At 37.9% G+C, this 12880-nt stretch overlaps 1 protein-coding gene across 1 annotated transcript in view; it reads right to left on the minus strand.

Annotated features, from left to right (window-relative positions):
* Positions 1 to 282: 282 nt before the first annotated feature.
* Nup153 (nucleoporin 153) overlaps positions 283 to 12880 on the minus strand; it is a 52340-nt gene continuing 39742 nt past the window's right edge. Inside the window, exons 17-22 of the mRNA XM_032885124.1 lie at positions 9619 to 9810; positions 6902 to 7780; positions 4343 to 4702; positions 3472 to 3744; positions 1838 to 2006; positions 283 to 1659 (exon numbers count right to left, since the gene is read on the minus strand). Coding sequence (XP_032741015.1) covers positions 1575 to 1659; positions 1838 to 2006; positions 3472 to 3744; positions 4343 to 4702; positions 6902 to 7780; positions 9619 to 9810 — 1958 coding nt within the window. The 3' untranslated portion in view covers positions 283 to 1574. The remainder of the gene's footprint in view (positions 1660 to 1837; positions 2007 to 3471; positions 3745 to 4342; positions 4703 to 6901; positions 7781 to 9618; positions 9811 to 12880) is intronic.

Genomic DNA, 12880 nt, shown 5'->3' on the forward strand with positions numbered 1-12880 from the left:
TATCTTAGGAAGATCCTTTCGTTAGAAATTCTCAATGTAAATTAACCAACCTGAAGTTGGCAAATTAAGCACAAACTTACAAATGCCAATCCTAATTAAATTAAGGACAAAAGTATAAAGTGTGGGTCCAAGTTCTTTCCTGGATCTTAAGTGAGCTAAAAGTCTAGTCATACAAGTAACATGTAAAAGGTCCATTTGTTTTATAAACTGTTGGAATGCCTGAGGCATATTATCTCCAAGAATGTGAGCAATAAACATTGTCCAGGCACCTAGCAAGGAAGCTAGAAGTACAAAAAGAAAGGGCTGTATGTTTATGTAAAAATTTTAAAGGGAAAATATATGTGCAAATTAAGTAAAGACAGAAGCAGGCAGAAAGGGGCTCTTCTGTGTACTGCAAACTCTAATAACTCTGGGGCCATACTAATACATACCCTTTGGGATTTCTAATCATCCACCCTTCCCATTAATATTGTATGCCTTCACTATGAAAACTGTTAACAAAACTTGCTTCATAAAGTTTTATTGATGGCATTTATCCCATGGTTTAACATGTTAATTATACTGTAATAAACATGGCTTTAATATTAAACTTTTTCCTTATTATCCAAAGTCACCACAGTCCATTTCAGTAAATATAAAAATATATGCTTAATACTTTGTACAATACTGGTTTTTGGTCCAAACAAAACTGGATCAGAAAAGCCAATAAATTCAACTTTAAGAATCCCCAATTTTTTTTTTAAAGATTTCCAAATGGATTTAGGCAACTTTGAATAATGGGATTTACATAATAAAATCTGAGACAAGACTAAACAAACAACAAAAATATGTCTAACATAAAATTAAAATTTCAAGTTCACAGATTTATGTTATGCCAAAAAAGTACAGAAACAAAATTGTATTTACAGAAGTTTCATAATAAAATAATGAAAAAGGCAAGACAGTTGATAGAATGAAAATATAGAAATAGCATATACTTATTAAATGGAGAATGAACTAGATCTAACAAGTCCTTAGGATGGACCATTCTTTAATCAGGCTTTCTCTATCAGAATTTTTCTGTGCACAATACATCCAACTTACTTCACACATACACCACCACAAACTCCGCATAGAAATCATTCATTTCAACATCCTCTAGTCTATACAGGATTCTAATCTATACAGAATTCCCCAGATATAATTACAATTTCAATGCGCTCCATTAACGCTTTATCAATGCACATAGCGGTGCAGACAGGTTCTATACAAAGCCATTCACCGTGCAGGCTCTATTCCTGGGTACAGCCAGACTATGCCAATCAGTGAATAATGTGCTGGATCATAAAATGTTTCTGCTGAAGAATCAGTCAGTCACCAGTCTAACTATTATTTTCAAAAGAGAATGGGTTATGGGGACAGGACTTCCATAAAGAGGGGAAAAAAAAAAAAAAAAAAAAGAGGACAATTCCAAAACTAAAGAAGTCCTTAGGCAGATCTGACTGCAGATAAGCCCAGCATGTAGTACAATCCAGTATCTGAAAGCAGGGCACCAGCTGTTGATAAAACTGTTGGGTATAACACCTTTTTGACCTTTATTTCTTGCGTCTAACAGCAGTCTTTATCTTGCGACCAGAAACTGAAGTTCCGGAGGAAGAGAACATATTTTTCCCATTTGACCTGTGAAAAATAAAAACATTACAATGTGACATGATGGATACTCAGGATAGAGAATTCATGCTATTTAAAATGACCAGCATCAAAATGGGAGTAAAGTGGGGAAAAAACTGTTGCTATAACTTGTTGCAGAAACGATACACGCCTTTACCAATGTATGTTTTCAATGAAATAATCTTACCCCACTGTAAATGATGCTGGAGACTGGCTGAATGAAAAGCCCCCCGAACCTGAGGGCTGGGCTGCGGCTGCAGGCGTGCTGGGACTTGCACCAAATGTGAACACTCCTGATGGATTATTGTTTGTGAAGTTGAAATTTGTAGTGCTGCTGCCAAACTGGAAAACCGAACCTATACAAATTAAGCAGAAATACCCATTAACGACACAAACGGTTTAGGAGTGACTCTGGCCTGAACATATTAAGCATCGGTAGAATTAAAACCTTAGCCAGGCATGGAGGAGTACACCTCTTGTACCAGCCACTCAGGATGCAGACAGTAAACAATTCAAGGCCAGTCTAGGTCTACAGAGCCTGATTCAGGCCTGTTAGAACTTCCACAAAACAAGAGAAATTTTGGAGTACACATAGCTAAATACAAACACAATAGAAGATGAACTTTACAAGTCAATAATGAAACAAAACTAAGGGACCAAATACTTACAAAAGAATTCACAAAAATGGAAAATGCATAGAATCCAAATAAGAGAATTGTCATCCAGCAGTGACAACATGTGGTGTAAACCAGCAAGAGAAGTTTATAATAAAAAACCTCTAAAATGTGAGGCATACCTTTCCATTCAGTAACTCCACAGCAGAGGACATGATCAAAAGAAAAACTTTTATTCTCCCAAAGATCAGTATCCTCAACTCAGTAATGTATAAGACCGATTTCCTAACAGCCAAAACTAACTCAAGTACAGGCATGCGGATAGGCTCCCATTCAGTGACTCACTGCAGCAGTGACAAAAATTTAAGAGTCAAAGAAGGTAGGTTGTATAACAGCAAGAGCCTACTTCTATATATAGATAAATATCAGGCAAAACTGTATTTCCTAGAGGTATCAGTAAACACTAGCATCCAACAGACAGAGAACAGTGCTGGCCATCAGAGTGAACAAAGAGCATGGATCACACACGGCCTCCAGCTGTCTGTACACACAGCCAAGCTCCCAGCCTCTCCTGCTTTGTAATCTTTTTCATGAGTCTATTAGAAAGATGGTCAAATTTGAGAGAACACAGCATTGAAATATAGTGCTAGCAGTTGATTTGAAAAGTCATAACAACCTTTGATATACAGAAGGAACACTAACAGCATTATCCAAGAGCTGTGAGAACTCAGCATAAAGTCTAACTTCCCAAAGGAAAGTCAAGTCAAAAAAGCCACTCCAAACCAGCCTAGAGTGAAATGGGGTTGAACACAACTCGTACCTAAATCAGAGTAAGAAATGTTGTAAATATAGTCTTAATGCCATCAAACAGTTGATTGGAACTCTGCAATGTTTATAGGTAAATACGTTAAAAATTAAAACAAGTGCTGGAGAGATGGCTCAGATGCTAAGAACATTGACTGCTCTTCCAGAGGTCCTGAGTTCAATTCCCAAAAACCACATGGTGGCTCACCATGGTACCATATGAAATGAGATCCAATGCCCTCTTCTGATGTGTCTGAAGACAGCAAGAGTGTGCTCAAATACATAAGATAAATATTTTTTTAAAAAAATTAAAGCATATACGTAGTTTCAAAGCACAGAGAAGAAAATACTATATTAGGACACTAGATTTTAAATATAGACATCAAATATCATACAAACTTACTAGCATTGGCTGTCCCAGAGCCAAATGCAGACTGACTAGGCTGCTGTCCAAACACAGGAGGTTGGCTGCTGCTTGACACTGTCCCAAATGTAGGTGGTGGTACAGGCTGAGAACCAGCAGAAAATAATGCTGTTGAAGACGATATAGAGCCAAAGCTTGGAGGGTTAGGCTGGCTGGCACCTTGACTTTGTCCAAATGTTGGAGTCTGGTTAGCACCAAATGCTGGACTGGCAGATGGTGCTGAATGTCCAGTGCCAAATACAAAGAAGGATCCTGGAGGCCAAGAAATACTTAAATGAACAACTTTGAGGTTTACAGTAAGATAACCCCTGAGAAACTTCTCAAATCCACAAATCAAGCCACTTTCCTCTTACCTTGATTACAATTAGATTAGAATAATGACACTGTTTACTAAACACACACTGGTTTAGCACAAAGTACTGGTTTAGCAGAAAGTTTAGCACAGTACTCCTCCTCTGCAGCCAACAATCTTATTAGTAAGAGGGTGGGTGTACTCAGACACGGTCTTATCTTATTCCCAGGCTAGCTAGCTTAGGCTCAACAATTTTTTTCTGAAATGATGTCTATCAAAGACTTGCTATGAGTCACTGTAATGCACATCCCATACAATCACTATCACTATCTGGCTGTTTATAAATTTGTCATTTCAAAAAGGCAACTTGAAAATTTTATATATTCTTCGTAAAATTAGAAAATACTGCTCTTAAGAACTAAATATATTCAGCCAGAAAGTAAAACGCACATTTCTCTCCACATGAAAATTTACATGACTTAGGGGCTCACTGCAACTGGTAACTCAGCAGAACCAATTTAACTACAAAACCTGTTTTCCCTCCTAACACAAAAGTACCTGAAGAGCTTGATGTGGTTGTAGCCCCAAAAGTGAACCCAGAAGATACAGTACTATTACTACTGGCTCCTGTTCCAAATACAAATGGAGGGGCAGCTGAGGCAGTGCTGGACGTGGTGGCTGGTTTGCCATCTTGAGGAAAGAGCAAAGGCTGAGATGTACTGGACTCGGCAGAGTTTCCGAAGGCGGAGCTGCTGACAGGATTACTGGCCTGTCCAAACACAAAGGCTGCCGCCACAGGCGGGCTGGAGGAAGAGGTGGAACTACCAAATATGCTAGCACTGGATGAAGTGGCCGGCGCACTTGAACTAGAGGAACTGCTGTTCAAGAAGCTAAAAGCTGGCTTTGCTGCACCTTGATCTGCAAAACAATAATTGAGAAAGAAACATAAATCCTTATGAAGGAACAAATTGCTTAAAACTAAATTAAAATTATTTTTATAGTCTCATCAAGTCTTTGAAATGTCAAAAGTACTTATCTTCTCTTTACAAAAGCCCTTTAACAGTCAAATAAAAAGTTCTGTGACTAAATTTAACATGCAGAAATTTAATGTAAAATACACACTGCCTCACATCCAAATCTAACTTGATACTGTATTCAGAAACCAAAACAGATAGCAGAATCTGGGTACATTTCTATGTGTCTGACTGTGCTGAAGTTTATGTCACATTACAGTAGCAGCATCCTGACTTCAATCCATTCACATGAACAATCTCACCTCACTGTCTGCAGTGAGCACTTGCTCACTCCTGCAAGAGTGTCACCTGCAGGGTGTCACCATGGTGGCACCCTAAATTTTTTAATGTTGTACATATTTCCCTTCATGGTCATTGTCATCATTAGTGCCTGCCTTTCTTCTCACATTCCTTGTGCATTTGCTTTCTCCCTACAGAATTCATAAGCAGCTTAGAGTTTGGCAAGATCCACAGAAACTAAGAACTGAAATGAAGAGGAAAGAAGAAATGTTTCCCCTGGGAATGAGTTTGTTTTCTGTGCTCTTACATTTATTCATCACTGCAGCCATTTTAAATTAGAAAGCTTAGAGAATACAGGTCTTGTTTATGCTGTACAACTACTGATTGTTGACATGAAGAAAAGCTTCTGATCTCTATGATTATCTTGAATTTACACGACCTGAATCAAACTTCCTTTTCTACTCTGTCGTGTTTCAGCTCCAATGCTACACACTAGATGAGATGGGCAACTGCTTTCTCTAGGTGGTAAGATCTCAGGATCAAATCTGGTTACAATATTTTATTTCTCCACATTTCAAATAATAGGTAGTTTTAATTCTTTTTTCTTTTTCTTTTTTGGTAGGTTGTTTTCAAATTTATAAGTAAATATCAAATATGAAAAAACTGCTCATGGTTATGTGAATTTCCCATTTTAGGTGGATTTTTCATTGAGTGCTTCCAATTTGTCATTCAAAGGTATTTAATAAAAAAGTGTCAAACTCACAAATTTTGCATGTCTGAAAATAGCTACACTTTGCTTTTAGGTTTGATCAAATTTTGCTACTTACAAAATGGTTCAAGGTTATTTTACTTATAGGGTACTGTTTGGTGCTGAAGATCAAACCCAGACCTTTGCACAAGCCTTGGAGGATGTTCTAATACTGAACTGATGCCCAGCTCAGTCATTTTCATTTTGAAATTGGTGTTTTGTTTTGTTTTAATGTAATTTTTACTTGAATGTGTGTAGGCAGCAAATATCCCTGGAGCTGGACTTATAGGCAGTTGTGAGCCACCTAAAATAGGTGTTGGGACTCAAACTTGTGTCCACTTCAAAGAACAGTATGCATGAGTGCTGAGCCCATCTCTCCAGCCTCGGTGTCTTATTTATATACAGAAAAATCTTCCTGTAATTTTTCTAATGTTTCCCTGTATCATTCCCATTATCTAAGTTAATTCAATTTCAAAAGCACTGGACAGATGCAGCTGTCCATCCTCACACTGCTCTGGGAAACCTCATTACAATAATCAGACCACACAATACTCATCCCACATTCCATCAACCAGCTTCTCCCCCCGGAGCTGGGACTGAACCAGGCCTTGCACTTCCTAGGCAAGCGCCTACCACTGAGCTAAATCCCCAACCCCAACCAGCTTCTTTTTAATGGGGTTGTCCCCCACCTCTATTTTAGGTTTCAAATGTTCCTGTTTTCTTAGTGTTTAATTATATTCACTACCAATGTTCCTTATATGTTCGATGACTCATTATCCATAATTTGTAAATAAAAATTTACCTTAAAACATTTTCCCTGATAGCATGCATCAATTCTATAAAATGTCCAAATCAGAAAAGATATAATTATCTTATAATCAAATATATAATATATATACAATCAAATATATATAATCAAAATTAGATCTGTAGGCAACCCATCAGAATTATGGGAATTTGGACCAAGTGAAACAGAAATGCCTGAATAAGCTCTTAAAAATTTTAAAACAAATAGTCTCCATTATTTTTGGCAGCCACTTATTCCTTGACTTCCTGCATTTGTCAAGGTATCAAATACGATGGGGGGGGGGGGAGAACAAGTCTTTTACTATTTACCAGTTGTTGTATTGGTTTGATTTCCAAATGCAAAAGTAGCCTTGGCCAGCTGATCAGACTCCTTCACAGATGGTTTTGCCACACTGAAACTGAAGGTCGGCTTGGAGGAACTCTCGTCTTTGGTTTGCTCTGAATTTCCAAAGGAAAATACTGGTTGACACTTTGGCTCCTCATTGTCGGCTTTCTTTCCAAATACCAGAGAAGTAGAAGTAACAGGTTCTTGCTGTTTCTCCTCTGTCCTTCCCAACACAAACATTGAGGGAGATGACAAAGAGGCAGAGTCCACTTTACCAAATGTGAACCCACCCTTGGTAGCAGACGCGTCTTCTTTCTTTGCTTCTGTTGTCTTGTACGTGAAAGGAGTCACTGAGACACTCTTAGTGTCTATGGTTCCAAAGTTGAAGCCGCTCTTGTTCTCTGAGGTCACTGTGGTGTCAATAGCAGCACTAGAGGGGTTAGCAACACCTGCACCAAAACTGAAGCCTGCAGATGAAGACTGAGGCAGCTCCTCTTTCTTTTCCTGCTGTCCGAGAGTAGATACCCCAAACTGAAATGGAGCTGAAGACGCTGGATTGCTTAAGCCAGAAGAAGGTCCAAACTGAAAATTATCATTCTTGCTGTCGTTTTTTATTTCTTCAGGTTTGGAATCAGGTAATACTCCAAATTTAAAATCTCCAGTTGGTTTAGGAAATTTAAAGTTTGTATTCATGGTGTTTGTAGACCCAGAGTCAGATGAAGTGCCTAATTTGAATCCTCCCTGATCTCCAAATTTAAAATTTCCAGTGCTTGTAAAAGTTTGAGAAAGCCCAGAAGAGGATGATGGAATACCAAATTTGAAGGCTGAGGGTGCTGGATTTAAAGATGAAGATGTCCCAAAGCCTTCAAAAATAGAAAACACACAAAATGACATCAAATTAATGTGCTTATCCTCATTTCAAATTTAACCCCTGAAAGCTACAGCTCATAGGACAACTCTGGAAAGACCTATAGACCACTTTCCCGTTCAGACTGTGAAGTCAAGAAAGGGAATAGGACATGTGTTGAGGACTGGAGAAGCAGGCACTTCCCTGTCCTGTAGATGGAGATCTAAATCAAAATCAAAACCTGTTGGGATAGAGTCATCAACGTTTTTTAAAATTAGTGATCTAAATCACATGTTTTTGTTTTTTGTTTTTTTTTTTAGATTTTTTAATTTGGTATGTGGGCACACTGTCACTCTCTCCAGACACACCAGAAGAGGGCATCAGATCTCATTACAGATGGTTGTGAACCACCATGTGGTTGCTGGGAATTGAACTCAGGACCTCTGGAAGAGCAGTCAGTGCTCTTAACCGCTGAGCCATCTCTCCAGCTCCCAGATATATCTTAAGATAAATTCAGACACATAAAATACTATATCCAAGTAGCTATAAACAGAGAATAAAAAACCAAAAACATGACAAAAATAATTCACAATAAAAACAGAACAGAAAGGGTAGATGAGGTGATATACAACATCCTGACAAGAATGAAAGAAATCAGAATCCTAGAATGGCAGTATGTTCGCTTAGGACAAGCATAATGTACCTTTGGAAGGTATGCCATGTTACTGCCTTTGTGGAGATAAAAAAATTGAAGAAAAAAAAAAAAAAGAGCCAATATACACAGGAGATAAATTTTCTTTGTGGTCCTTAATCACAATTTTTAAATATTGTGACTGCATTGACTGGAGCATTTACGAATATTTAGCATTAAAGAAATGAAGCAACATTTATAAAAATAAACATCATTACAGTAATTTAAGACCAATTCCTTGGTGTTTTTCTGTTGCTAATTTCTTTAGAATTCTGTTGCTAATTCTTTTGAATGTGAAGCACCAGACTGGTTCAAAACAAGGACTGTTAGACAATGGCGAGAAGAAAGACCCACATTACTCACCCATGAATGAAAGCAAAGGTCAGCCAAGCTTTTCAATAAACTTTCATCCTCAGACAAACCAATTACATCGATCATGTAGACTAACAAAAATCTGTCCATCATATAAACTAACAAAGTGGGTGTGATAGGTCAAAATTATAAACATGATTTTTTATTTATAAAGTTTAAAAAGCCACTTAAGACTGGGATAAATTACAAAATAAAGCTTAATGTATAAAAATTCTTCCACATTCACATCTTGAAGGCTAATTCCGTTCAGAGATTCCCTCATCTTCAGATCTAAAATTTCTAAAATACTTCATCTTTCCTAGGTTTTCCAATAGTTAAAGGAACTCAAATGGGGTTATCAAAACTGGGAAACACCATTTAGCATAAATGACCATGTGAGGTTAGATGGTAAAGCAGTCAAAGAACTGGGCTTTGGGGTTAAGGAAATGCTGGCTGGAGTAAGGCTTATGCCGCTGTGCTTGCTAAGTGCTCTCTCTTGCTCACAGCCATGCTCAAGAACTAGATGACTTTTACAATAAGGTCATTAAGAGTCAAGTTCATACTTAAATCTGGAAACTGAATAACACAAAGAAGTCCCTTATCCGGATACATAAATGGCATCCTAATGATGAATGCCTAATTTGATTTTACCATCACTCGCAAATAAGTTTTTCAAAAAAAAAAAAAAAAAAAATCCTCAAGGATCATGTCTCATTTTATAATTATTCAGAGAATGGGTACCTTAAAAACCAAACCTGTATAAACACATTTTGCTTTAACTAGGAACCAGAGGGGTTCCTTCACAGCCTTACCTTTAAACTCAGACTTTGTGCCTGGCTTTGCACTTTCACAAGCTATGCACTTGGTAGAGTCTGCTTTATTTTGCACTAGGCATACTTCACAGTCCCAGCTTCCCTCTGGTTTTTTAAACTTGTCCAATCCTAAACAGCCTCCAGAAGGCAGAGAGACAGGGACAGGGTTGCTGCTTGAGGCAGATACCAAACCTAAAAGCAATGGGGAAACTGATGAAATTTTTAAATTTATATTACCATCTTAATGATACCACTGACTTTTCAAATTTCATTAACCTTTTTACACACCCACATACACACAGAGCCAGAAAATAAGCCTTATGGTGTTATAAATAGGAAAGACTTCTCAGACTTAATTTAACATTGCAAATAAACATCTTGCTTTAACCTTTCTCAGTGGTGAGCTTATTCTTAAGTCTGAACTATTCCCAAGTTCTGTCTCTGTCTCTGTCTCTCTCTCTGTCTCTGTGCATGCGTGAGTACATGTTTAATTTGCAGCTGAGAAGACAACTTAGTCGTTCAAGTGCTTACATAACAAACAAGAGGACATTTCAGATCCCTGAGGAGAACTCATGTAAATAAAGGCTGGGGGGACACAGCCCATCTACAATTTTAGCCTTGGAAGATGAAGGGGACAGGGACTCAAGTAATAACTCAGTCTTTAGGCAGAACCAGCAGGTTTGTGGAGAGGAGTGGCACAGGAAGGATGAATCAGCAAGGCTGGTGGATGAAGCAGAGTTCAGATAGAGTCATTTATTCTTGGGCTCCCTAAACAGTCACTGCTGCTCCACTCATCTCAGTCACAGGAGCAGTCTCTGCATTTTAAAGTATGTTCTCTTTTATTCTGCCAACAAAATTTGTGTCTGGAGTCTGTTGTTGGTCCATTACTCATCTGACAAGTTACCATCTCCATGATGTACCAGTGTGACCATTTCTTCCTTCCTTCCTGCTATTCAGAAGCTGGTCTACGAGGCCCCAGACTCCTCATCCCCTTTCTACATACAACCAATCTGTCTGATCCTTCTGCTATTTGAGTCTTCTCATTTCATTTTTTGAGAACTTTATGAGTATAATGTGCTTTCATCATATCCATCTCTCCTGCTCCAACTCCTCCCACAACTCCCACCTTTCACAATTCATGTCCTCTTCTATAGTTGTTATTATAGATGTATGTAAAACATCTAAGTATTACCCACACGTACATGATTGATGGTACAAGAGTAACCTAATAGGGAGTTCATACCTGAAGAAAACTTAAGTCTCCCTCCCTCAGCAGCCATTAGTAAACAGGGGCGGGACCTTGTAAGCCCTTTTCTCATTTGTGCTGGAAATGTTGACTGCTTTGTGTGGTCCTGTGCAGGCTTTATGCAAGCAGACTTATCTATGAGAGTTCATGAGTGCAACATCCCTATCACGTCCACAAGAAAACTATTTTACAGTATTCTGCCCAGTAATCTTTTGTCTGAAACACTTGGTCTTGGTCTTATTCTAGTCAGCTCCTTCAAAGGTTATTCTGTCACAGTTGTTATTCCAGTTAGTCAAAGATTGATGTTTGACTCTTTCTCAGTTTGGAGTGCTTTCCTCAATTCACTCAACTCACATCTATTCCTATGACTTCAAATATCAAACTGTGTGCTATAATCCCCTAAAATCTGCATTCCAGCCCCAAGGGTACAGATATAGTCCCTGTGATGAATTCAAAAGCCTCAAATATATATCTGAATGTCAACTTTACCACCTTCAAATCTGTCATTAGTACATAGTTCTAAGTCCTCCCTCATTATTCAACTCTACCATCTGATCCTTTGTCACCATTATCTGCCATTTATATTACTCACGCAAACTTCCGAAGCTGTCCTTCCAAATTCTGCTACCTTGAATTCTGCTGCATTGTTCACAATCATTCCTAATTCTAATTCTAGGGGATCTGATGCCCTCACCTAACCTTCATGGATGTCAAGCAGTTATGGCAACAAGCATACATACCACACATAGATACAGACAAAACACTCACATAAAATGAATAAATGTATAAATAAACTTGAAATATTAGGTACAGTTTGAGCTTAGAAACATGGCTCAGCAGTTAAAAGTATTTGCTGCTCTTGCAGATTGGATTAGTTTTGAAACACAATCTCTAACTCTAGTCCTAGGGAATCCAATACCCTCTTCTGGCTTCTTCAGGCTAACATATGCTCATACACAGAGAAACAGATGCACATACACATACCAAAAAAACTTTTTCCACCCAAAAATAAAATGAGAACTGGAGGCAGAGACAGGTTCTTTACCTCTTAAAGAATCCCCTATAAATGACCACCAACTATCCTTCTGGTTCCAGGCCAAATTTAATATAATTATATCTATACTATGTTATCAATCAAGTTCCATGCCAGCAAGGCTTACATAAACTCTATCTGAAAACTAGAAGAAAAAAAATTAACCTGACCAAATCATCCGTTTGCTGACAGAGCATTGTGCCCAGAAGTTGGTGGTATTTTCATACTAATTCATAAAATTCCTTTGCTCCTAAATAATTTACTTCCTGATTCAAAATCTCACATCTGTCAACTCAGAATTCTAGTTTTCTCCACATACTTTTGTTGAGGTGAGGAGACAGTACCAGATGGAAAGAGTTAAATATTTTGGAATCAGGATCCTCTTTTAATGCCAATTTTAATTAGAAATAGAAAGAGCCCAGGAAAGAAATCTGGCTAGTAAATCTCACATTACAGAACGTCTACAGACCCACAGCTGATGTGACTCCTACAGTCTTAACTCCTACAATAAACATGTTATTTGCTATCTATATTACTATACACTTCCAAAACAAATTTAAAAATAAATCTGCTAATAATAATTCTAAAATAAAGAGAATCTCAGACCAAATTCCATTTTTGTAACCAAGTTAAAGAGTTTATCACCAAAATTAATTAAATTACAATCTGGTAGACAGCACATGGCTACAGAGAACACCAATAATCTTCAGAAATAAGCACTAGATTAAAGCATGACTGCCTACTTTTTGAAGAACCCCCTGCAAATGACCAACCACCCTCATTTCTACATAGACAAAGGAGACACAGCAAGATGGTCTGAGGAAGACTAAACCACTGCGAGCTTTCAGTACCTTCACTTGTTATTAGATTCTAATGACACCACACAGAACAAGCAGCACAGAATGTGTCAGTTACAACCTAGTCTGTGAGAACAAGTAATCTAAACCTAATCAAGAGCTGTAAACTCCAAGATAGTTTTTAAA

The sequence above is a fragment of the Rattus rattus genome, chromosome 14, assembly GCF_011064425.1.
Source record: "Rattus rattus isolate New Zealand chromosome 14, Rrattus_CSIRO_v1, whole genome shotgun sequence".
Lineage (NCBI taxonomy): Eukaryota > Metazoa > Chordata > Mammalia > Rodentia > Muridae > Rattus > Rattus rattus.